Source organism: Caretta caretta, chromosome 2, assembly GCF_965140235.1.
Source record: "Caretta caretta isolate rCarCar2 chromosome 2, rCarCar1.hap1, whole genome shotgun sequence".
Lineage (NCBI taxonomy): Eukaryota > Metazoa > Chordata > Testudines > Cheloniidae > Caretta > Caretta caretta.
Window position 1 is genome coordinate 81,484,284 of NC_134207.1, and position 25,928 is coordinate 81,510,211.

At 42.8% G+C, this 25,928-nt stretch overlaps 1 protein-coding gene across 1 annotated transcript in view; it reads left to right on the forward strand.

Moving 5' to 3' along the window:
- OSBPL1A (oxysterol binding protein like 1A) overlaps nt 1-25,928 on the forward strand; it is a 141,876-nt gene that overhangs the window by 14,564 nt on the left and 101,384 nt on the right. Inside the window, 7 exon segments of the mRNA XM_075125270.1 lie at nt 4,266-4,351; nt 11,593-11,667; nt 16,323-16,434; nt 19,774-19,859; nt 22,384-22,528; nt 24,199-24,266; nt 24,346-24,390. Coding sequence (XP_074981371.1) covers nt 4,266-4,351; nt 11,593-11,667; nt 16,323-16,434; nt 19,774-19,859; nt 22,384-22,528; nt 24,199-24,266; nt 24,346-24,390 — 617 coding nt within the window.

Genomic DNA, 25,928 nt, shown 5'->3' on the forward strand with positions numbered 1-25,928 from the left:
ACAGGGCTCATGTTGTGTGTTTACTTCAGTTGCTTCTGTACTATTTCTGGCAACCCTTATGCTTTCTTTTTCCTACCCCCTCAGTGATGATGATCCTGCTCTAGCTAATGAAAATAGAACATTAAAAAAATAAAACCCTACACACCTTGCACTTCTGTTCAGTAGGCTCCTGTTTGTTGTGGCTGATAGTTGTTGCTCCAAAACTGATATACAACCTGCTGGTGGCATTCAACATGGAATGCGGTATATCTTGGTACTAGAGGAATGAATACTTTTCCCTTGGAGAAGCACAGTGTCAAATGGTAACAGACAAAAATCAGTGTAGTAAGGGATAACAAGCAGAAAGTCAAACATTCAGCAGAATGCACAAGTCCTAGTAACATAAGATGGTTACCATGCCTTATTAAAGGTTAAATATAGCATCTTGTTCCAACAGAACACAAAAAAGCAGATTTAACAATTGTGCTTGCTTTTGTGGGTTAATATTGGGACCCAAATGTTACATATAACTCTTACTTTTGCTGGGCTGTCACTTCAGTGGAGGATGGCTGATCACTCACCAGGCTGCTTCTTCCCGTGACTGAGGATGTTACCTCTTTTTAAAGCATGAAGCAGGGAAATGTCTGTCTGCCACATCAGTCTGGTATGAAAACATGAACAATGGAATTTTAACTAGCCGAAATTTGAACTGAAACTAAAGTTGTAAGCAAAACTGGCCACATGGGAGTCACATCAAAACTTTCTTCTCACATGACTTGCTTTTTTAATGTTACTCAGACTTTCAATGTAACTTACTGCACTAATGTTTAGCAGAGAGCTTAAATTTAATCAGATATACCTTTCAATTGCTAGGCCTCTCATTTGAATGTGTTTGTCCACTTCTAACTAAGATCTTGAGTGCATTAGACACACTTTAGTCATATTCTTGCTTGGAAACTTTACATAAAGTAAGACACTGAAAGGGGAGGCTCCCAAAGAAACCATTCCATTTCAGTAAGACCAAAACCAAAAATTGGTCTAGTTGTGGCCCAAACTTTGCTGAACTTCCTGATCTCCGCAAGGGTTATTTTCAAAGCTCTCTGCATGCAGTCTAGAGAACATCTGTTAAGTCTTTCCAGCTACTAATATCTTTAAAAGTTGTAGGCATGGGGATGTAAAGCTGGAAGGCCTGAAGTGTGTATGTGGGGGGCAGGAAGGTGTCTTGGAGGAGGGGAGGCAGCATACTGGCATCTCTAGTTTGCTGTAGACCTTGAAATGCTACATACCTAAACTGTTATCCTACACACAGTGATCTTGACCAAGAAGTCTGCCAGTATGGTTACCACTGTTGGAAGGGACCATAAGGATCTCATTTGCTTCACGGTCTTATGAGAAAATGTATAAATAAACCACTTTTATACATATTTAGATACTGCTATTGGTATCTAAATATGTATAAAAATTCAATAGGAAGGCCTCCCTGTAATATTGCTGTTGAAGGCTGAGAGGCAGTGATGACTGCATGGAGACTTAAAAGTGAAAAGGACAAACTAGGGTTGTGCTGAAAAAGATTGGCATGGCCTAGTCTAACATTAGAATCCTGAAGTTCTGTACAACTGATAATCCCATTAGAGCATGCGTAATGAGGTGGCTTTGAATCTTTCTGCCAATAACTTGCTATCCTTGTACTTGCCAAATAGTGGTTTCATGGCATCTATTTGCGCCGAGGTAATACTGCATAACAATCAAGGCTCAGTTGCCATTTTGAAGGCATGCAGTAAAGAGTCCTTTCCCAAGGAGCTTACAGTTGAGGCCACAGCACACTGCAGCAGGTCCATGAGACAGATGGGAGGTGGGGACAAAAATGGAAGAGAGAAGACAAGGTAACAAAGTAAGCGAATATTCTACAATAAGAGGGCTCAACTTGCCACTTGAAATGAAGGTGCAGCTGGGATGGGGGTCAGCAATCTTCAAAGCTCTAAAAGTGAGAATTTGGGTAGGGGTGAAAACCTATTATATTAAATTAAGACCTCCTTATGGTTAAAAGGCCCTTAGTGGTGCTTATCTATGCTGAAAATTGTTAGCAGGGCAACTACAGGAAAATAACTGACTATCAGTTTATGGTATGAGCCCCATCTTAAACACCAATTTTTTAAAGAAAGGTGTAGGGTTCTATGCTAGTGTTTTTGTCTTCTCTTTGGCAAATTTGTATGGGCTGCAGAGGTCTACTTGTAAGGCATACATGAGATGAAGGAAAACTTGATGATGGTACTACAATTTACACATTAGACCACTAATCTGTGTCCTCTCAATACCCCCACCAGTAACAAGCTTTGTGGCTGGTACTTAAATGCATCTTTAATATACAGTTTTTTGTGAGGTGCAGAACAGCTCTGCTTATTGTCTACATGTAGCAAGTAGAGAAACTAAGCTCAGTTACCAGCTCAGTGGAATTTCTTTCACTGTAATATGCATAATTTTAACCTAGAAATCTACCAGTTTGTTAAATAACAGTGAATGTTAACTAAAGCTGAAATTTCAGTGAATGTCAAATACAGGTAGTCCCAACTTCAGGGTAAACTATTCAGATTCAGAATAAATGGTGGTTATCCAAGAGCTTTGCTCTGTGTCCACTTCCAGCTGACTGTTCTGTTAGCTCCAGCACCCTGTCAGTGAGATCTGAACATCCATGCCTTATGGATTGCAAATGCTCTTGGTAACTGCTTGACATAGAAAGCCTTGCCAATGACAAGGCTGTTACCGGTGCATAGTATTCTTAAACATAAAGATAATTCAGGTTATAAACCAACTGGCTTCTCGTGTCCTATGCTCTTAAGTGTAAGGGTTAGCTATGACTCTCTTAAGGCTCATATAAGAGGAATGGACTCAGTGAAACCAGAATTGACTTTTTAGACTCTTGTAGATTTAAAAAACAAACTAGTTCTTAGAATGCTATTTTCATCCATATGTGTCAAAGCACAAGAGTTAAGAAATATGGAAGCAACAATGTAATGCTAGGTTGATGCCCTATTAGATGTTCTAGTTCAGGGGTTCTCACAACAAATTTTCTGGCGGCCTCAGTGTAGCCACGAACACTGGTTGTTGGCCGCTCTGACAATTTTTTTCCCTACTACTTAATTAACTTTAGGAAAAACAAATAAATATGCATGTTTACGTATCCAAATCATTGTAATTGATTGATGTAGGTTTTTTGTAGACTCAATAGTAAAAACAATGTACAGTTATATTTTGGTGCCCCTGGCCCCCACTGCTTCCACCCCATTGCCTTGGGCTCCCTTCCGTGGCCTCAGACCCCAGGCTCACCCCACTTCTTGCCTCTGAACCACAGCACTTGGTAAGGCCAGCCCTGCAGAAGCCCAGAGCCCGAGCCCCATGGCTGGAGTCAGGGGTGGGCTGAAGCCCAGAGCCCACAGGCAGAGCCCTGCTACTGTGTGGGGGCTGAAACTCAAAGCCCTCAAGTTGGGGGAAGTGGACTGAAGCCCACCTCAGGAGGCCTGCAGCTGATGCCTGCTGCCAGAGCCCTGCGGCTGCAGCCGGGTGAGGGGGGGACTATAGCTTGTCACCGGAGCCTCTGGCAGAACCGGGGGAGGCTGAAGCCCGCCCCTGAGTGCTGCAGGGCGGGGCCACTGCTTTGCCCCCCTCTCCTTCTCTGCACAAGAGGCTGCTGTGGCTGCAGGAAAAACCCCTGGTGGCCGCATTTGAGAAACACTGCTCTAGTTCAACCAGAAGCTATGGGCTTGATGCAATAATTAGTGGGGGGCGGAATTTTATTTTATTCTGCAGGAGGTCAGACTAGATATTCAGTCCTTTTTGGCCTGAAATCTATAAATGGCTGCTCTCACTGGCCCACCTTGATTATCATACACATTGTAAGGAGAGTGATCACTTTAGATAAGCTGTTACCAGCAGGAGAGTGGGGTGGGGGAGAGAGAACCTTTTGTAGTCGTAAACACCCATTTTTTCATGCTTTGTGTGTATAAAAAGATCTTCTATACTTTCCACAGTATGCATCCAATGAAGTGAGCTGTGGCTCACGAAAGCTTATGCTCAAATTGTTTAGTCTTTAAGGTGCCACAAGTACTCCTTTTCTTTTTGCGAATACAGACTAACACGGCTGTTACTCTGAAAAATGCTCTCACTGTAGAGACTAACTATGCCTGTTATATGTGTGAGAGTTGGCAAGATGTTAGTTTACACTGAACTATTCCTACAGTCTTGTATTACAAAAGCATTTGTTTACCTGATGTTCTGTTTCATATTTTTAGGCAGAAGTAAATCTAATTTGGGTTGGACGCCTCTTCACCTTGCATGCTATTTTGGACATGGCAGTGTGGTCAAGGATTTACTGAAGGTATACTTAATGCTGTCTCTTTCTAAATGAGTCTGAAGATCCTACATAAAACAAGATAGTATCATGAAAAACATTAATACTATTTCATGATACCACAAGTTGTTCAAAGGACCAATAGCTATTGTCTACTTCTGAAAGGTCAAAATAGACAGGAAAAGTGGTTTTTCTACTGAAGTGCAAACTGTTTACTTGAAGAGAAGCAATGCAATTCTAAATGAAGACTATGAACTATCCTTCTCACTAGTCATGTGCATGCTTGTATTTAATTACATGCTTGTACATGTACATATTTACATGGGAAAATATATGGAAATGTAGCAGGGTACAGATTATCCAACATTCTTGGAATGCATCGGAGACAACTGTTACAGAAAGTGGAGAAAGCAACTAGGAGAAGAGGCAATTCTGGTTTTGATTCTGACAAACAGAGGAACTAGTAGAGAAGTTGAAGGTGGAAGGCAGCTTGCGTGAAAGTGATCATGCAATGCAATAGAGTTTGATTCTAATGAATGGTAGGAGGGAAAACAGCAGAATAAAGATGATGGACTTTGAGTTTGCTAAAGTCTGCCTTCTTACAGGATTGGTAGGAAAGATCCTATAGGAATCAAGTAGAAGGAGAAAAATGTTCAGGAGAGTTGGCAATTTTTTTAAAGAAACCTTATTAAAGGCACAAGGACAAATGATCCCAATGTGGTAGGGAAGATAGGAAGTATAGGAGACTTCTTTAATGACCTGAAACTGTCATTCAAAATGTGGAAACTACATCAAATTACAAAAGACAAATATTAAAAAACAAACCCACAAGCATGTAGGGACAAAATTAGAAAGGCCAATGTACAAAACAAGATTAAACTAGCTAGGGACATAAAGGATAACAAACATTTTACAATCCATGAGAAGCAAGGGGAAGACCAAGGACTGGGTAGGCACATTACTCAATGTGGAAGGAGAGACAATAACAGAAAATGCATCCGATGAAGTGAGCTGTAGCTCACGAAAGCTTATGCTCAAATAAATTGGTTAGTCTCTAAGGTGCCACAAGTACTCCTTTTCCTTTTTTTTGAGAAAATGCAGCAATAGCTGAAATGTTAGATGGCTTTTTTGTTTGCGTTTACCAAACAAGTTAGTTGGAGATTGGATAACACAGTGAAAATCAATGTAAAATGGGGTAGGATCTGAGACTCAAATAGGAAAAAAAACCAAGTTAAGTATCTTCAAGTCTGCAGGGCCAGATGAAATACTTCCTAGAATATTTAAGGAACTAGCTGAAGAGATCTCTGATCCATTAGCAATTAAGACTACATTTTAGTCATGGGTATTTTTAGTAAGTCATGGACCAGTCACAAGCCATAAACAAGAATTCACAGCCTGTAACCTGTCCATAACTTTTACTATATACCCCTAAGTAAAACTTGGACTGGGGCCCTGTGGGTGCTTGGGGAGGGGCCCTGTCCCTGCCATGAGCTCTGGCTCCACAGCTCCCATTGGCCAGGAACTGCAGCCAATGGGAGTTGTGGGGGCAGTGCCTGGAGGCGGGGGCAGTGCACAAAGTTCCTTGGCCCCTTTGCCTAGGAGCTGCGGGGACATGCTGGCTGCTTCTGGGGAGCCCCCCGAGGTAAGTGCTCCCCCTGCCCCAACCCTGAGCCCCCTCCCCATACCCAAGATGCTGCTGCTGAGGGGCAAAGGGTGCAGTGGCCCAAGACTGCCCCAGCAGCAGTTGGTACAGCTGGCCCAGGGGCTATCCGAGCAGCTGCACTGGCCGCTGCAGAAGTCACAGCTATCATGAAAAGTCACAGAATCTGACCTTCGTGATAGACATGCAGCCTTAGTAATTATCTTTGAGAACTCATAGAAGTTGAGGGAGAGACCCGAGGACTGGAAAAAGGCAAATATACAGTAGTACCTGTCTATATTTGCTTTTCATAAACAACCCAGGGACTTAGACTAGTTAGCTTAACTTCGGTATCTGGAAAGTTAGTGATGCAAATCAATCAATTTATAAGCACCTTCCTAGAAGAAAATAAGGTGTTAAGTAACAGTTGACATGCTTTGACATGATTTGCTCTTGACAAATCCAACCTAATATCCTTTTTTGGTAGAATAGGGGAGACAGTAGAGATGATGTATCTTGACTTTAGAAAGGCTTTGATTCTGTCTCTCTGATTCTCAAAAACTAGAGAAATATATGGTACACAACTGGTTTGGAAAATCATTCTAAGACTAGTTATCAAATGTTTCACAATTGAGCTGGAAGGGCATATCAAGGGGAGTCCCGCAGGGGTCTGTCCTGGGTCAATTTCTAATTAATATTTTCATAAATAATTTTAATAATGGCATAGAGAGTGCATTTATGAAGTTCATGGGTGATGCAAACCTGGAGGGGTTGCAGTTGCTTTGGAGGACAGGATTAGAATTCAAAATGATATTGGCAAACCGGAGAAATGGCCTGAAGTAAATAGGATGGAATTCCATAAGGACAAATACAAAGTACTGTGCTTAGGAAGGAATAATCAATTGCACAAATACAAATATTGTATTTATTTATAGGGAAATAACTGTCTAGGAAGGAGTACTGCAAAAATGGATCTGGGGGGTGTGATACAGGAGGGCCAGGGAGAGTGGTAGAGGGGAAATATATAAGCCCTAGGCTAATTAAGGTGTGGTTCCCTGTAGACTAGGGAGGGTGGCTACAGGTTAATTGGAGCACCTGTAGTCTATTAAGGCCCTGTCACAAACCCAATAAAACCCCCTGCTTCAGGCAGGCAGAGAGGGGGAGGAAGGAGAGGACTGGAGCGTGGAGGTGTTTTGAAAAACCAGGGAGACCCTGCCCCAGCAGGGGAGGGAGACTCCCTTCCACAGCGTCTAAGAACCGAAGGTACCCCACCCAAGGGGGAACAGGGTAAGAACCCGCAGGGGTTGAGAGGGGCTGGGGCTCAGAGTGAGGAGCAAACCTAGACCCCTCCCCTGCTTCCCTCCTCTACCACCTACCTGGGCCACTAGCGGGATCCTCTGTGCCCCAAGAGCAGGGGCAAGGGGTGGCATCTTAGCCCCCTGCCAAGAAAAGCGCAGGACCTACCATACTAACATCGGCTATCTTGTCACAGGGGTTATAGTGGATCACAAACTAAATATAAGTCAGTTATATAATACTGTTGCCAAAAAAACCACATCACTCTGGATGTATTAGCAAGAGTGTTGTAAGCAAGACACAAGAATAATCATTCCACTCAACACTGATAAGGCCACAACTGGAGTATTGTCCAGTTCTGGATACTACACTTCGGGAAAGATGTGGACAAATTGGAGAAAGTCCAGAGGAGAGCAAATTATTGAAGGTCAGGAAAACATTGTAGAAAAATTTGTTTCATCTGGAGAAGAGAAGACTGAGAGGAGACAAGTCTTCAACTACATGAGGTTATAAAAAGGGTAATAAATTCTCCTTCTCCGCTGAAGACAGAGGAAGTAGTAATAGGCTTAAATTTCAGCAAGGGAGACTTGGGTTAGACATTAAGAAGCTTTTCCTAATGTAAGGGTAGTTAAGCACTGGAATAAATTGCCTAGGGAGGTTGTAGAATCTTCATCATTTGGAGGTTTTTCAGAACAGGTTACACCAACATTTGTCAGGGATGGTTGAGGTCAGGGATTCTCAAACTTCACTGCACCATGACCCACTTCTGACAACAAAAATTACTTCACGACACCAGGACCAGGGACCAAAGCCCCACTGCCCTGGATGGCAGGACCAAAGCCCAAGCCCCACCTGTCTGGGCAGTGGGGTCAAAGCTGAAGCTCAAGGTCTTCGGCCTCAGGCAGGGGTCCTGCAACCTGAGTCCTGCTGCCCAGGGCTGAAGCCCTCAGGCTTTGGCTTTGCCCTCAGTAGTCGGGCTCAGGCTTCAGCCCTAGGCTCCAGCAAGTCTAAACCAGCCCTTGTGACCCCATTCAAAGGGGGTCACATCCCACTTTGGGGTCCTGTCCCACAGTTTGAGAAACACTGGGAACTGCTCAAACTGGGGCAGGCCTCCCAAGGGAGGCAGAGGAATGTGTTGGAGTGAGAGCTGTGTGCAACCTGGTGCTCAGATTTCCATCCCCGACCCCTGGGACGTGGCTCAGGCTGTCCTTCCCACCCCTACTTCAATCCCTCACCAGGAAGTGCAGCATGGGCTCAGGCTCTCCTTCCCCCACATCCCTCACCTGAAGGTGGCAGGGCTCTGGCTGTCAGCTTCGGGGTGGCAGCAGCAGCATCAGTATCCCTTTTCATAGCAGACTTAGCTCCCCATTGCAACCCTTACTTCTGCTATTCATCAAGATCACTTTTCACATTGCCTCCTTTGCTTCTGTGCTGCTACTGGCAGGGCACTGCCTTCAGAGCTGGGTGCTCGGCCAACAGCTGCTGCTCTCCACTCTGCCTTCAGAGCTGGGTGGCAGTATATGTATGTGGAGGGAGGGGGCCATAAACTACTGAAGACACAAAGAAGGGGTACCTGTTCAAATAAGTTTGAGAACGGCTGGTCTAGATAATACTTAGCCCTGCCTCAGTGCAGGGGACTCCCCAAGATGACTGTCAGGTCCATTCCAGTCCTACACTTCTATGTGCTTATGTACTGTTGTGCTTGTAGGCAGCTAACTACATAGGAGCTGCAAGGGGGGGTAACCCCCCACCCCACCCCAAGGTCAGCACCTCCCCAACCCCCTGCCCCTAGCCCTGAGCCCCCTCACATACACCCAAAGTACTGCTGCCAGAGCAGCCCCTGAGCCAGCACCAGCCACTGCAGAAATTCCAGAGGTCATGGAAAGTCACAGAATCAGTGACCTCAGTGACTGACTTGCAGCCTTAGGCATAACCAGTGTTGGCAGTTGAGCTCCACAAAAGCTAACCAACTATCTGCAAAGTACAGCTAATTGCAGCATTCAGATACATGCACCAAAAACAAATGTGCCTTTTTTTGCTTTTTCCTGAAAGCCACACAGTGAATGGGAGGGGTGACTTCTTTTAAATTGATTTGGAAATAAAAAGAATAGATCTAGGTAAACTTGGATCTGGTTCTACATGAAAAACTAATAATCAGGAGATTCTGGTCTGGGAAACCGACTGAGATTTTGCTACAAGGATTCCATCTCTAGTCCTACAAACAAAGCTAGTATCAACAAATGATACTGTCCCTGACCCAAAGACTTTGCTTACAGCATAGAGTAAACAAATGGCAAGCCTTCAGGGTGGGAAGGGGGGAGATTGTCAAATCCTCTTAATATGTGGATCAGTGTCGTACAAAAATGGGTGAGTGCTAGTGCCCTTCTTACAGACAGAGTGATGGATGGTGACTTGTCCTGAGGTAAAAAGGAAAGGTGTTTCATGTCCTCTGTGTATATAAATCTCCCACTTGTATTTTCCACTGAATGCATCTAATGAAGTGAGCTGTAGCTCATGAAAGCTTATGGTCTAATAAATGTGTGAGTCTCTCAGGTGCCACCCTGAGAGACTCAGGGTGGCCCTCCTTTTCTTTTTGCGGATACAGACTAACCCGGCTGCTCCTCTGAAACCTGTACTAGGGCAGTGGTTCTCAACCAGGGGCCCAGGACCACGGGGGGAGAGCAGGTTTCAAGGGGGCTGCTGAGCGGGGTCTGTGTTAGACTCGCTGGAGCCCAGGGTAGAAAGCTGAAGCCCACCACAGGGGGCTGAAGTCTGGGGCCCTGAACCCCACCACCTGAGGCTGAAGCCAAACTTAACTTCGCAGGGGCCCCTGTGGCATGGGCCCCCAGGCAGTTGCCCTGCTTGCTACTCCTTAATGGTGGCTCTGGTTTTTATATGAGGAAAACCAGTTGTTGTGGCACAGGTGGGCTGTGGAGTTTTTATAGCATGTTGGAGGGGCCTCAAAAAAAAGAGGTAGGGAACCCCTGTCCTAGGGCACTTTGTGGCAGTCAGGAATAGACCTAATCTCCTGACTCTAGTCTCGTGAGCTCAATCACTAGACCAGTTTCCCAGCTATAGTAAAACCACATAGTCCCATTAGTTCTGTTGCATATGCAGCTTGTCCTGATCTTTCTGACCATTTTAAGAGCAGGGTTCAGCATGTGCAGTGTTTTGAAATGGGATTTTAAAGCGTGAGAGAGAGAGCAAGGTTCTCGGGTGCAGGAAAGGAATGGGAAACATGGAGCTGAGATTCAGACAGGAATACAGTGATACATTGCCTTTATGGTGCATAGAGGAGTTTCCACTTGATGTGGAAAAGGGCAGGGAGCCAGTGAAGAGATCATGAAACCTGCTAGTCATGGCCCATTTAATCTTTTGAAGAGGAGTGTATAATAGTACTACAGTGTGATGTCTTTCAACTGGAGTGAAACTAAAGCTTTAATGGCTGCTGTATGCAACTTGTGTGTGGAGATGAGTGACAGCAAAACAAAGGCCACGTCTACACCTTAAAAAGTTAAGTCGACCCAGCTACATCACTCAGGAGTGTGAAAAATCCACACCCCTGAGCAAAGTGGTTAAGCCAGCCTAACTGCTGGCATAGACCGCTCTAGGGCTGTGTCTACGCTACCCCTTATTTCATATAACTTATATTGCTCAGTGGGGTGAATAACCCCCCCCACCAATTATGTAAGTTACACCGACATAAGCACCAGTGTGGACAGCACTATGTCGGCAGGAGAGCTTCTCCTGCCAACATGGCTACCGCTGCTCGTTGGCGGTGGTTTAATCATGTTGACGGGAGAGCTCTCTCCCATAGAGTGACTACACTAGAGGTCTTGTAGCAGTGCAGCTGTATTGATACAGCGGCATCACTGTAAACTCTCTAGTGTAGACATAGCCTAGGCTGACTAAAAAATTCTTCTGTTGAACTAGCTACTCTCTCTCAGGGAAGTAGCTTAACTACAGAGGTGGGAGAAACCCTCCTGTTACGGTCGTGAGTATCTATGCTGAAGCAGTAGAACAGTGCTGCTGTAGTGGTTTAAGTGTAGACGCAGCCCCAATCTGAACTTGTTCCCTTTCACAAGGGCTCCTTGTAGATTTCCTCCCCTCTAAATCTTTCCATGTTATCACTGATTTACAACTATACTGAGACACTGGCTTTACAACTATACTGGGACACACAGAAAACCTCCCAATTCATTCTTGACAAATAGGTTATAAACCAAGAGGTGTCAGTAACACTGAGTTCTTTCTGGATGGAATATTTTTTGTAGAGGTAACCTACTGACCTGCCTGTGTTTCCAGCATTACTTAACTGTCTCTGTCTTGGCAGGCTGGTGCAGAAGTAAACGTGTTAAACGATATGGGGGACACACCACTGCATCGTGCAGCCTTCACTGGACGCAAGGTAAAAATACACTATTCTCTAACTACTTGTGTTCCACCCTGTGTGGTTCACCCAGCATAAGATTGTGTCCCCATAAAGGGTGCTATAATGTGTCAATGGAGTCTAAAATGTTAAGTGGTTTAAAATAGTAACACATTGAAGCCAAAGCATTTGAGGTAGGAAAAATCCTTGTAGCAGCACATTCCAGAAAGCTACCAAAGGACTAATTTTAATGTGCCTAAAATCTAGTCTGTCTAATCCTCAGTTTGGTTTGTTTGTTTTTTTGGTTTTTTTGGCAGAGAAAGAACTGCTTTTTTTTCCCTGGGGGGGTAGCGGAGACCTCAGTCTTCCTTCTCCATAGCTACTGTTTCCTTTTTTTGTTCTCCAGGATGTGGCTGGCAGCTGGAAAGGGGGAACATAGTCATTTTCCTCTGTTGAAGCACTTTACCTGCATGCCTGTCTGTGCAGTCATTCCTACGTCACTCGTGCTATGTGCGTGGGGTAAAGCACTTTAGTGCGGGAGCATAGCACTAATCAGCCTCTCAGCTGTAAATGCTGGTTGTCAGATGGAAGCCAGTTTGGAGGGATGGGAAAAGTAGCTATTTCTGCATACAGCTTGACAGACCACTTATTAATCTCTCACAAACCATAGCAGAAAGCAGTGATGCTCAGATGCCAGTGGTTCAGAAGTCAAATTATCGATAAACATTACCCAAATGAGCCACAGTAGTGTGAATTCATTGTTGCATTTACTATACTACCTGTATATTCATATTTAAACAGTATGATGGAAGATACTTAGTTTTTACTTATATTTCCCATCATACTGTTTTAAATAGACTATAATTATTTTCACAGCAAATTTTATCAACTACAACTGGTTAATAACATAGTAAAAGCATCGTGAATGGTTAATAATTAAATCAGTATTTTAATATCATGTGCTGCAAATAGCCTCAGGAGACACATTAAAGAGCCCCTTGCAGCTCAAGACTCTGTCTGAGTATCGCTGCCATAAAGAATAATTAGACTTAATTTAAGAATGGCCATACTGAGTCAACCATTTGTCCATCAAACCCAGTATCCTATCTAGTGGGCAGTGCAGATGCTTCACAGGGAATGAACAGAACCTGTCAGAGTGATCCGTCTCCTGTCATCTAGTCCCAGTGTCTGGCAGTCAAGAGGTTTAAGGACATGCAGAGCATGGGGTTGTACCCTGACCATCTTGGCAAGTAGCCACCGATGGACCTGTCCTCCATGAACATATCTAATTCTTTTTTTGAACCCAGTTATACTTTCGACCTTCACAACATCCCCAGGCAACAAGTTCCACAGGTTGACTGTCTACTGCATGAAAAAGTACTTCCTTTATGGGTGTGTGCGCATAGGGGGGTTGGTTTTTTTTTTTTTTTAAACCTGCGGCCTTTTAACTTCATTGGGTGACCTCTGGTTCTTGTTATGTGAATAATAAATATTTCCCCCTACACTTTCTCCATACCATTCATAATATTACAAACCTCTATCATGTCCCCCCATAGTAGTCTCTTTTCTAAACTGAACAGTCCTAGTCTTTTCAATCTCTCCTTGTATAAAAGTTTTTCCGTACCCCTAATGACTTTCATTTGCTTTTCTCTGTACCTTTCCTATTCATCTTGTTTGAGATGGCATGACCAGAACTGCACGCAGTATTCAAGGTGTGAGTGTACTATGCATTTATGTAGTGGTATTGTATTTTCTGTCTTATTCCTTTCTAATGGTTCCTAATGTTGTAGTGGCAGTCAAAAAAGCTAACACATTGAGCAGATATTTTCAGAGAATTATTTGACTCCAAGATCTTTTTAGAGTGGTAACAGCTAATTTAGACCCCATCATTTTGTATTTATAGTCAGGATTATTTTTTCTAATGTGCATTACTTTGCACATATCAGACTTGAATTTTATCTGCTGTTTTGTTGCCCAGTCACCCAGTTCTATGAGGTTCCTTTGTAACTCTTCGCAACCGGTTTTGGACTTGCCTATCTTGAGTAACTTTGTATCATCTGCAAATTTTGCCACCTTACTGTTTACCCCTTTTTCCAGACCATTGATGAATATGTTGAACAGCACTGGTCCCAATACAGATCCCTGCTATTTACCTTTACCCCCTTTACCTCTCTTCATTTTGAAAATTCAGCGTTTATTCCTACCCTTTGTTTCCTATCTTTTAACCAGTTACTGATCCATGAGAGTACCTTCTCTAATCTCATGATTGCTACTTTGCTTAAGAGTCTAGTCAAGAACTTTCAGAAAGTCCCAGTACACTGCCAACTGGATCACCTTTGTCCATGTGTGTTGACGCTCTCAAAGAATTCTAATAGATTGAGGCATAATTTCCCTTTACAAAAGCTGTGACTGTTCCCCAACATCGTGTTCATCCATGTGTCTGATAATTGTGTTCTTTACTGTAGCTTCAACAAATTTGCTGGATACTGAAGTTAGGCATACCAGCCTATAATTGCCAGGATTGCTTCTGGAGCCTTTTTTTAAAAAATCGGTGGTGTTAGTTGTCCTCCAGTCATTTGGTACAGAGGCTGATTTAAGTGATGATAGGTTCACAGTTGGTAGTTTTGCAACTTCATATCTGAGTTCCTTCAGAACTCTTGGGTGAATACCATCTGGTCTTAGTGATCTGTTACTAGGGCCCTACCAAATTAATGGTCATAGGAATTTAAAAATCACAAATTTCATGATTTCAGCTATTTAAATCTGAAATTTCATGGTGGTGTAATTGTAGGGTCCTGACCCAAAAAGGAGTTTGGGGGGCTGGGTGTCACAAGGTTATTGTAGGGGGTGTTTCAGTACTGCTACCCTTACTTCTGCACTGCTGCTCATGGTGGCACAGCCTTCAGAGCTGGGCAGCTGGAGAGTGGCAGCTGCTGGCCGGGAGCCCAGCTCTGAAGGCAGAGCAGCCGTCAGCAGCAGCACAGAGGTAAGGAGGGCATGGTATGGTATTGCCACCCTTACTTCTGTGCCGCTGCCTGCAGAGCTGGGCCCTCAGTCAGCAGCCACCTCTCTCTGGCCGCCCAGCTCTGAAGGTAGCGCAGAAGTAAAGGGTGGCAATATAGTGACTCCCGCTCCCCCCCAAAAATAACCTTGTGACCCTGCTGCAACTCCCTTTTGGGTCAGGACCCCCAATATGAGAAATTCTAGTTCTCCTCTCCCCTGGTGAAATCTATATAGTATGGGGGGGAAGCACACAAGACCAAATTTCATGGCCGGGGGGACGGGGGGGAGAGGGAGATCAGATTTCATGCTCAGTGACACATTTTTCACGGCTGTTAATTTGATAGAGCCCTACCTATTACTGTTTAACTTGTCAGTTTGTTCCAAATTTCCTCTTTTGACGCCTCAATCTGGGAGAATTCCTCAGATATGTCACCTCTTTTTTTAAAAAGAGGCTCAGGTGTGGGAATATCCCTTTGCATCTGTCTTCACTGCAGAAGATGTAAGAATTCATGGGCAGCGGGTATAATAGTCCAGGGAAGGTTTGGTCTTCTCTCACGCTGCTGCTGACCCACTGCTAGACACCTGAGCTGTGGTGGTCCCGCCCCTTCTCCGAGGCCCCCACCACCTGCTGCTGTCTCCCCTCAGGGGCATGGGGGAGTGAGGAGTGACAGAGAGCCAGCAGTGGGTGGGGGAGTGAGGAGGCTCCAGCCGGCGGGCCAGCCCAGCACTTGGGGGTGGGGGAGAGGCTGGGGCTCCTCCAGTCCTGTGGGGGCCCCTTAGGGCTTCTGTTATGGGGGTGGAGGGGTCTGGAGCAGAAGGGGCAGGGCTGGTGGGCTAGCCTCCCCAGAGCGGGGTTTCATCTGGTGCCCATGAAAGAATTCATTTAGCTTTTATGCAATGGTCTTGTTTTCCTTGAGTGCTGCTTTAGCACCTTGATCATCCAGTGGCCCCACATATTTGGCAGTCTTCCTACTTCCGATGTACTTAAACATTTTTTTGCTGTTTGTATCTTAATTCTTTTTTTGGCTTGCCTAATTATAGACTTTAAGGCTGACTTGTCTAGATTAGTTGGATATTAGTTGCATAGCTAAAGGGGATTGAAATCACTTGTGTTAAGTGCTCATTCGTATGAAGCTCTATATCCAATAAGCCTAGAAACAATATTGTAAATACTGATCTCCTATCCACTTATTACATAGAATACCAGAATTAAGATGAGTTGATTCAGTAGCTAATTAATATGAACAACTTGTTCTTTCAAACAGAAGCCATTTGCCTCTTAATGCTGTATAGGCATAAACATGTAAAATGTAGATCTGATTCTCATATGACCATATGGTTACACAGCAGAAAGTGTTGTCTCTGATCAGCTTTGAGTGATACTTAAAGTTCTCCAGTACAAGATTCCTTACTACAAGTGTTTATTGTCACACTCTTGAGTAAGATGTCTTTATGCCTGACTTTACTGCTGTGTATCTTCAAGTCCAGGTAACTTACTGTGGTCCCTTTATTCCAAATAATACAACAGGATTGTGATTTTCTTCCCTTGCCATGTTTTACCAACTCATTGTGGCAGTGAACCAGTTACACGCTGCTAGGCTCACAAAGGAGGGTTGCAAAACAGTGGACCAACCCAGTTCTAGGAAAGTGCCATTGTGATAAAACATCATAACTTTGAACTTTTCTTGCAGGAGGTGGTGATGCTGCTCTTACAGTATGATGCTGATACTTCTATTGTTAACGGGGGTGGACAGACAGCAAGAGATGTTACACAAGATAAAGAGATCAATAATATGTTGGAAGGTAACTTCCTGTGTCTTCACTGCCTTTCATAAGCATTTGTAGCTCTGAAGAAAGCTGCTTCACCTACAAGTTCACTTGATTTCAAAGTAGCTTCTGGTTCAAAACTAATTAAAAAACTAATTTTCAGTCACTTCTGTTGTAAAAACACTGACCAGTCAATACAACAGGGCTGTTTGTTAGTGCCTTTGAAAGAAGCCTTAAAAATTATTTGTAAATGCTGTTTCTGATCAAAGTTAGGGCCTTAAAGGCAACACTGTCTTTTTTTTTCTCTGAGCCCTTTAATGATGTGGACTGTGTGTAGCACTCAAAGCCCTAGCTCACTGCATAGGGGAAAGTAATCCAAGCACGTGCTGATAACAAAAGCTGCTTTGTGTGTAAGGAGATGGGATATAAACCACTTCACTTGGATGCAAACATAATTTCTAGCATTTTGCAAAGATAGTGGGCAAACCTGCTCAGACATCAGTGACTCTGCTAGGTGTCAGAGGAATTGGAAACAGATTTGAGGATCTTTCCTGCAACTCTGCTTCTCTAACCACTAGATAGTGTTTGGAGAATAATAATTATTTCTCCACTCTAAAATTCTCACCTACAAAGAGGCTAGGTAGGTTGTAGGGCATCTTCGCAGGGGAATAGAAAAGGGAAATCTGCCCAATTTAACTTTGAGTACCAAATGGTCAATGGGAAAAGACGCTCTGAATCATTCACAAACTTACCAGGTCTTGCTCTGGACAATTTCAGCTCTGAAAGTGGAGACCCTGTCCAAGTGATTTTGGGTCTCCAGCCTGAGATGAAGCAAAGGGGTGTGACTTCCAGAGAGCAGGTGCTTAACATTTTTTGAAAATCAGATCTTAAAGGTGTCAAAAGTTGAATACCCAAAATTGATTTACTTTTTAAAGTCTTGACCTGTACTGCTTTCAAAAAGCAAGTATGTTTTATGTATTGATTCACTACTATGCTATCTGCAAACAAAGGGTAAGAAAATAACTATCACTTAGCCCCAGTACTGCCACCAGGAATACTTTTTAGATGGGGGTTCTTGACAACATAACCCTGAATAGACTTTATGAATAATTGATCTTAATTCAAATGTAATTCTTTAATTTGAACAGATTGGTACATGTGGCTCTTAAAGTCAAATATGGACTAGAAAACTAAAAATTTCCAGATGAAATCATTCCAAGCAGTACTTTTCCAGAAAACATGCTATTCCTTAATTGTACATGAGATTACAGGCAATTCTCATAAACAGATGCTCTACAGATAAATTCTTAGAATGAGTGCACTTCTCCTCAGGGTGAAGCATTTATTAAAGCTCTTATTAATCTGGCTAACAATGTCAGTTTCACAGTTGTTGCTATGGTTACAATCTGACCACATGTGTCTGAAAACCAAGACTTCCTAAAAGTCTGATTAACCTGCAGGGGGATTTACTTTTTCCCTTAAATCCAGTTAAACTTATTAAAACACTTGATCCAGTTCTGCTGTCCTCAGTAAATGAAAACAAATTTACCAGTGGGATTTATCATGACACATTTATTAGGGCAACAAGATAATTTTGTGATGGTAAAAACTTCCATTGTATACAGAGATAGTGTAGAAACAGTTACATATGTATGCGCTAAGGGTCTGGGGGCGGGGGTGTTTTTGTTTTTTTGGAGAGAAGATCAAAGCACCCCATCTCCACCTGAAATCCAATGAGTTGCTCAGCACTTCTGGAAAAATCCTACAATTGTGCCTTAACCTCTGGCTCCATAACTTGGAATGCCTAGAGTACATATCAATATGTAAACTGAGGAATTCCTGAGCTTTGTCCTCTACAGCACAGACAAGCTTGTCTACATCCTTCTGTTATATAGATAAATCAGTTTTGGTATCTGTGAATAACAAAAAGTTGAAACAATAGCATCTTAATTTGTCAAATGATTATGCCAGTTATATGCATCTGAAGTCAAAAGACGTGAATAAATCACTTTAATAGTAATACCTAGCGCTCTTTTCACTGCTCCTTGAAAACAAACCATTCTTCTCGGAGTGTGACTAAAAAAAAGTGTGCAAAGCTTGAATATTTCAGTCCAGAGGAGAACTCTGTGTAGTATGGATTGTGTTTAAAGCAAGACTTTTTTGCATATGCTCTTTTAGACACAAACCTATCAGGGCTTGAAAAATCCTAGCCCTCATGGTTGGGAAGAGAACTTTCCAAATGTGAATAGCATAAAACAGTGCTGTGCCATCATCTCAAGTCTGCAGTCAGCTCCACTGCTGTTGCTCATAGCATAGACAAGCACCGGTTGGTACTGCTTGACTGGGGAGAAGCTCTTTTCTTCAAAGATATTAGAGCAGGATGCGAAATGCAGTCGAGAGGTGTAAACTAGCAAAGACTTCCCAACCAGACCACTACTACCAGGAAGAAAGGAGGGGGAAATAGAATCCCCCATGCAACACTGTAGCAGCCACAGAACTTTATGATGGCATAGTAGAAAATGTGCACTTTTTTAGGAGCCCTTTGGTGGTAGGGGTCAGAGGGAGTGGGAGTGGGTTGTGTCATGGAAGCTTCAAATAGCTTATTTTTAATATCCGACTCTAACTAATGGATGGACCCCTCTATCAGAGTGATGGGTCAGCACTTCAGTAGTAATCCCAATAAGTGCCATAGTGCAGTTTTGGCTTCTTAAGTAGGCTATTTTCATAGAGTGGGACCTCAGTCTTACGCTGTACCTAGTAAGTTTGTTGCTAGTTATTGGGTGCCTGATTAAAATCTCTTAGCCGTGTATGTGGGTGTACAGTTTGTTGTAGAAGGCTGCTTGAGATTGACAGGTTAAGCTGGAGAAGGATGAGATTTTTGTGGGGAAAAAGTTAGTGGTAAGATAGAGAAGGGGAATAGAGGAGAGAGAAGATCTTTTTATAGGAAGGGAAAGAAAGTATAATATCCAAGATGCAAGTAGGGCTGGTTAAATAGTGTCGGTCAAATATTACCACTGAACTTCCCCAGTATTCATTGGAAAAAAAACTTAGGACAAATGCTTCTTGCAGTATTGAACCTCTACTACTTGGTAAATGTTTGAATACTTGAGTAACTTCAGAATTTTTCTGCAGTGATTTGTGACCTTTTAGACTTTTGCATGGTATTTAATTGACTCTGGAGGTCATGGCTCTGTAAGTGTATTTCACCCTGTCTGGTAGGCATAGCCCTCAAGTTAACAAGTGTTGAGGAAACTATAGGCCCTGTATACCGTGCTTGAACATTCTTCATTAGACAGATATCACTTTGCTGATGTTACATGTGTTCTTCTGAGACTACAACTGTGGTTGCTAAAGCTATTTTCACTTTGAAAACAGCAGTGGAAAGGACACAAGAAAGGAAACTGGAAGAACTGCTTTTAGGAGCAGCAAGAGAAGGGGAGACTGCAAAAGTCTCAGCACTGGTAAGAATTTGAGATGTTGTTCGCTACGTATGCTACCTTCACACCCCGCACCCCTATGGTAGGCAACAGTCTGAAGTACAGTGCCTCCTTACCATTAGTATTCTCCTTTTTATTACAACAGATTAAGATGCAAAATTTTTGAGTGTTTTCTAATATCCTTCCTGAGTTGGCTAAAGGATACTGTGAAGTGCTACTGCTTGAACTTCTACAGTACCTCAGTCATGGGGCTTACCATGAGAATTATCTGCTTCAGCTGAGATTAGTCTAGTACATGACAAACATTAGTGAGTACAAAATGTATGAATGCAACATGAAGTCTGAGACTTCAAAAACACACAATGAATCTGAGGTGTATCTTCAACCACAAAACAAATTCTGTCCCTGGTGTATATTGCAATACTTTCAGCCAGCAACAGATGCTGATTCTGGGTCTCAAAGAGAAACAGGTCTGGCCATGCTACTCCTCTGTGACCTCCAAGGAACACGTTAGTGCTAGTGGATGTAACATCTATACTGAACCAATGTCCCTGGGGTTAACAGCCACTTCCCTGCTGGAGGTGCTGGCCCTTGGATGAGACAGCAAGCTAAAATTGATTACATGTAGTGATTAAAGTTTTTGTTTTGTAATGTGAAACTTGTACTACTTCTGGTACTCATTCACTGCATATCGAAAGTTTGCAGATTGAGTAAATCAAAATGTCTTAAATGTGTGGCTAGGAAATATAAATTTTTCACCTGTTTTTTCTGAAATGGTTGGGAGAATGAGTTTCTAAAACAACTCTCCTGAAGTAAGATCAAATATGAAACTTAGTTCAAATGGTATCTTTCTGGTAAAGTTGTAAGCCCATCTTCATCTTGTTTTAAAGCTTTGAACTAGTCGCATTTCATGACACATGAAATCCAGAAACATCAAATGTGTTGCAATAAATTGTCAATCTATAGAGGTGTGACCTCTACCAATAAGGTTACCAACAGAATTGTATTAAATATAAACTGACTGCATACTTTGAAGCTTCTTAAGGAGCTTTCCAACCACTACCTGAATGAGAAAATGGTTCTACTACTTGTATTTTTCTTGACCATGTACCCTCAGTTCAGTTATAAATCCGTTCCCTTCCAGCTCTATCTGGGGCTGCTAATTACTTAGAATATTCCTGTCCTTAGTCTTGATGGACTTCTGTGGCCTGCGTACATACAGGATGTCTGAGCTGATCAGTGTTCCCCTCTGGCCTTATCTATTAACACAGTGGTTCTAAAACTATGCGGTGGGCTCCCAAAGGAGGCACAAGAATGTGTCAAGGGCGGTGTGAGCTGTGTTTTGTTTTTTGGAAGAGTTCTGGCTGTCTGCCTTGGGTGGCTGGGGTTTGTGCAGAAGGGCCATGCACACCCAGAAGGTGGGGATAAAGGGCCTCTCCCCACCCCATTCCTCACTGGGACGTAGCAGGGCTCTGGCTGTCAGCCCCGGGGGGCAGTAGCAGTGCAGAAGTAAGGGTTGCAATGGGGTACTGTCTTCTGCGAAAAGTGATATTGATGAATACTACTTCTGTGCAGCTCTTGGGGCGCCACCTTCAGAGCTGGCTGCCCAGCCAGCAGCTGCTGCTCTCCCAGCTTCAGAGCTGCGTGGCGATTATATGTACGGGGGCTGGGGAGAAGAGGCATAAATAACTACAGACACACAAAAGGGAGGCCTGATCAAATAAGCTGTTGAGAGCCACTGTATTAACGCAAATAGTTTCAAAAGAGTAGGGAACTCTCATGTCAGCTGTTTCTCTACTAGCCATGTGCCATGTTACAGAAGACATATTGGTTTTCTCTTGAATCTGCTAAAATCTTTTTTTGTATATTTGTTACTGTGCTGCCTGAGGGACAGAATAATCCCTTCCCTAATGAGTTAAGGTTTTCCTGTGAATGTTGTCTTTTATGCACTGGGTTTTTATGAGCAACTGCTTCCGAGTTTTCCCATGGAGTTTTTATACTCCTTCCAGACATGTTTCTGAACAAAATGAGGATATCTTGGTCATAAGTGATAGGCACACACCTATAGAGAATTACAGATTCAACAAACTGAACACTGACTTTTTATTTTATTTATTTATTTATTTTTGATAGTATTGTCCTTATTAACTTACAGAACCTTTTACCATCAGGGCTTCTGATTTTAGAATTCTCTAAAAACTCAATTTCTGTTGTCTTCCTGTTCTCAAAGGAACCAAAAATCTTTAAACTATTAAGAGTACCATAGCAATGCAGCCAGTTCTGTGCTACATTGCACATGGGAGATGGGAAGGGGACGCTTAAGCCAAGAACATAGGGAAGTAGCTACTTGTAACTGAATCTCTCTGACTTGGCTGCTGTAGACCTCGTGCTTCCGATAGCATGATCCCTTTTCGTCACCCTACTTTTCAGTGTCTACATTTCAAGATTTCGGGGCAGGGAGCAGATACTTGACCATAAATCGCTCAGGCTATATGTAATGCAAGAGGAAAACTAAATTAACTTGTAAATATAAGTCTGTTTTTTTTAGTTGAACAGGCCAAAGCCTCCTGATATTAACTGTACTGATCAGATGGGAAATACACCATTACATTGTGCAGCATACCGTGCCCACAAGCACTGTGCCTTAAAACTTCTAAAAAATGGTGCAGACTCTAAAATCAGAAACAAAAATGGTAAGTAAAGTTCTTAATTTAAATATGAAGCAAAGGAACTAAACCAGTGTCATTTTATGGGAGTACTTGTTAGCCACTGCTTAACTGTTAAGTGCAAGTTAGGCCTTGTCTGTATGGTGCAGCAATGTGAACTGCAGGCTATGAATTCTAATGCAGTGGTTCTCAAACTTTTTTTTTTTGCGGATCACTTGAAAATCACTGAGGGTTTCAGCGGACCACTTAATGATTTTCCAAATGTTGTTTGTACTGTTGGCTAACTATTGTATAGCGCTTTGATATTTTAATATCCGTACTTACCTTTCTAATGTGATGGATGTGCCCTCTCTCCCCCTGCCATGGCAGCCCCTGAGAGGGAAGGGGGCGGGGTCTCTCCCCTGCCACGGCAGCCCCTAAGCTGGGGCTGGAAAGGACGGGCGGTCTCTCCCCTGCCACAGCAACCACAATGCTGAGGCTGGGAAGGAAGGCCGTCTCTCCCCGGCAGCCGCAGCCCTGGAGCTGGGGAAGTCGCCTCTTTCTCTGGCTGCTGCAGCCCTGCACATCCCAAATTCCTCCCACTTCTTTTCACCCCACTGCCCCCTCCCCCCCCGTGCACCCCAAGGCCATCACCTCACCTTACATGTGTGTCTTCTCCAGGGTCCAGGCACCTAATTAGTGCAGCCACACCCATATGGCTCCACTAATTAGGTGGGTGGCCCTTCATTCTCTCATGTGCGGTCACCCAGGTGTGCACTTTAGAGGGAACTATCTGCGGACTACCTGAATGGAGCTTGTGGATCACTGGTGGTCCACGGACCAGTTTGAGAACCTCTGTTCTCATGCACACCAATGTGTTGCATGCTAACTGGCTTGTGAAGACCCTGTTGAGATACACTAAAAGTTCCCTATTGTACTCTAACTTACGTGCTAAATTAAAATGCAATAGGGAGCTATTAGTGCTCACCAGTGTCTGCAGGGGCCAGTTAGTGTGCAACATGTTGGTGTGCATTAGAATGCACACCCCTGCAGTTTGTGTTGCTGCACCATGTAGACAGATTCTGAGTCACTTTTTGTTGACTCTGCCAGAGATGAGCATAGCAGCGTAAAAGCAGAGGATAAAATTTTCAGTTCATGGAAAGTCATTGGGACTGATGCTCCTGTGTCACTTCAGGTTCTCTTGACAATCCCACTTGTAAAGTTTATCTTGTCACTTTTTTAATCAAATTGACTGTAACACTCTGGTTAAATTAAAAGTAAATAACTGGCAGATGTTGACTAGAATAAAATTAGGCTTTTGTAATCCAGCAAAACTCTTCCTTAGCAATTCTCGCAAAATTCAATTTGCCCACGGTTTTAGAATAACAAATTATATTATATTTGTTGGTCAATTAAGAATTGCTCTTGTCTGGCAAGTGAGCAAATCTTGTAAGGTTCAGAAGATGTCTTACTGTAGGAAGTGAATCATAGCTAGTATACCACTCTCCTGCCAGCTGTTCTTTCTATCGATAGTGTTCAAACAAGCAAATGATTGCAATTGCTTTCCCTCTGAGCTAGATAGAAACCTTATGCCATATTAAATGCATCCAGTGTAATTACTACATAATACTTATCCACAGCATTAAATGTCCTACAACAGATCTAACTCCTAATTAAAGCTAAACTCTCTTCTGGATTTTATTTTGGTTATTAAACAGACCAGACACCGTTTGATCTAGCCCAAGGTGCAGAAATGAAACAGATACTTGGAGGAAGCATTGGCAAGGTGGGTACAAAAGATCCTATATTAAACTGTTCAAGAAACAATCAGTTGATTAGTTTTTTAAATATTTTATTTTATATAGGTGATCAACAAACGCCTGAAACGATATGAAGGTCTCCTGTGGAAGGTATGTTTTCTTTTACTTTCCCTTTTCATAATATGTAAAACAACCCAAACACTGTTTTCCAAGTCTATCCGAGAAGATTGTATTCTCTGCTCTTGAGAGGGGGTTGATGGATGGTGGCTTTTCTGTGATATCTTGACAGGTGTATTACAGCATATCCAAGGATTAGTTTTGGAAATAGGTTACAGAGTAACAGCCGTGTTAGTCTGTATCCACAAAAAGAAAAGGAGTACTTGTGGCACCTGAGAGACTAACCAATTTATTTGAGCATAAGCTTTCGTGAGCTACAGCTCACTTCATCGGATGCATGTAGTGGAAAATACAGTGGGGAGATTTTATATACACAGAGAACATGAAACAATGGGTGTTACCATACAGACTGTAACAAGAGTGATCAGGTAAGGTGAGCTCTTACCAGCAGGAGAGCGGGGCGGCGGAAGCCTTTTGTAGTGATAATCAAGGTGGGCCATTGTAGCTCACGAAAGCTTATGCTCAAATAAATTTGTTAGACTCTAAGGTGCCACAAGTACTCCTTTTCTTTTTGCTAATCCTCGGACAGGAAGGCTGGTCCTGGATTTAGGACATCTAGGTACAATACCTGGTTCAGCCACAGGCTCCCTGTGACCTTGGACAAGTCTTGCTTCATCTACCCCGTGTCACAGTTCCTATCTGTACAATGGGGATAGTACTTGCCTACCTTTTTAAAGATCAACTCCATTAATAAGTGGGCTTTTCTTCTACTACAGTTTTGAAGGCCACATAAATATCTAGGTAATCTGACTACTGGTTACTGGTTCACTGCTATTCAGTATTATCCATAGGATACAGCCCATTCCTAAAAGCCTTGAAAACTGAATTATAGGGAAGATGGAAATAAAAGCTTACAAACATTTCTGTTCAGTACAGTCCCCAAAAGATGTTCTATCTCTCCTGATTTATTATAGGGAAAATCTTTATGTAACTCCTCTAAATCCTATAAAGATGTGTTTAAGTACAATACATGAAGCAACTTTTTCAAAAGAACTTTTGAAGAGTGTATATATTTTTAAAAATCCTATAAATAGTTTGGCTTAAACCAAAGTTCAGTGTAATAATAATTCACAAAGTTGGTTAACTGCCAATGCAAAACCATTTATTTACACCCTAAAAACCAAAATATTAAGCTGCAGCTTGTAAAGCGCACTCTCCCCATATCTAATGGCAATTAAAAGGCTTGATTTTTAGGCATCTCTTAACACTGCTATGAACTCTTAAAAGCAGACACTACTGTGCAGATGGCAACCCTTCCAGTTACTTCCTGCTATCTGGATTCCATCCTCAGTTTCTTTGTTGCATATGTCAGATTGGCTAGATGAGTTACTTTTGATTATGGTAATATATAAGAAACCTTTCTGGGAGGTACTAACAACCACTCCAGTATAAGGGATCAGACATGTGGATAGCCATATTGAGTGCTGAACTACAACAAAGCTAAACTTAATTGACCAGGAAGGTTCCTACTGAGTAACAATGTTCATTAAAACGCCATAAATGTTGTTGTC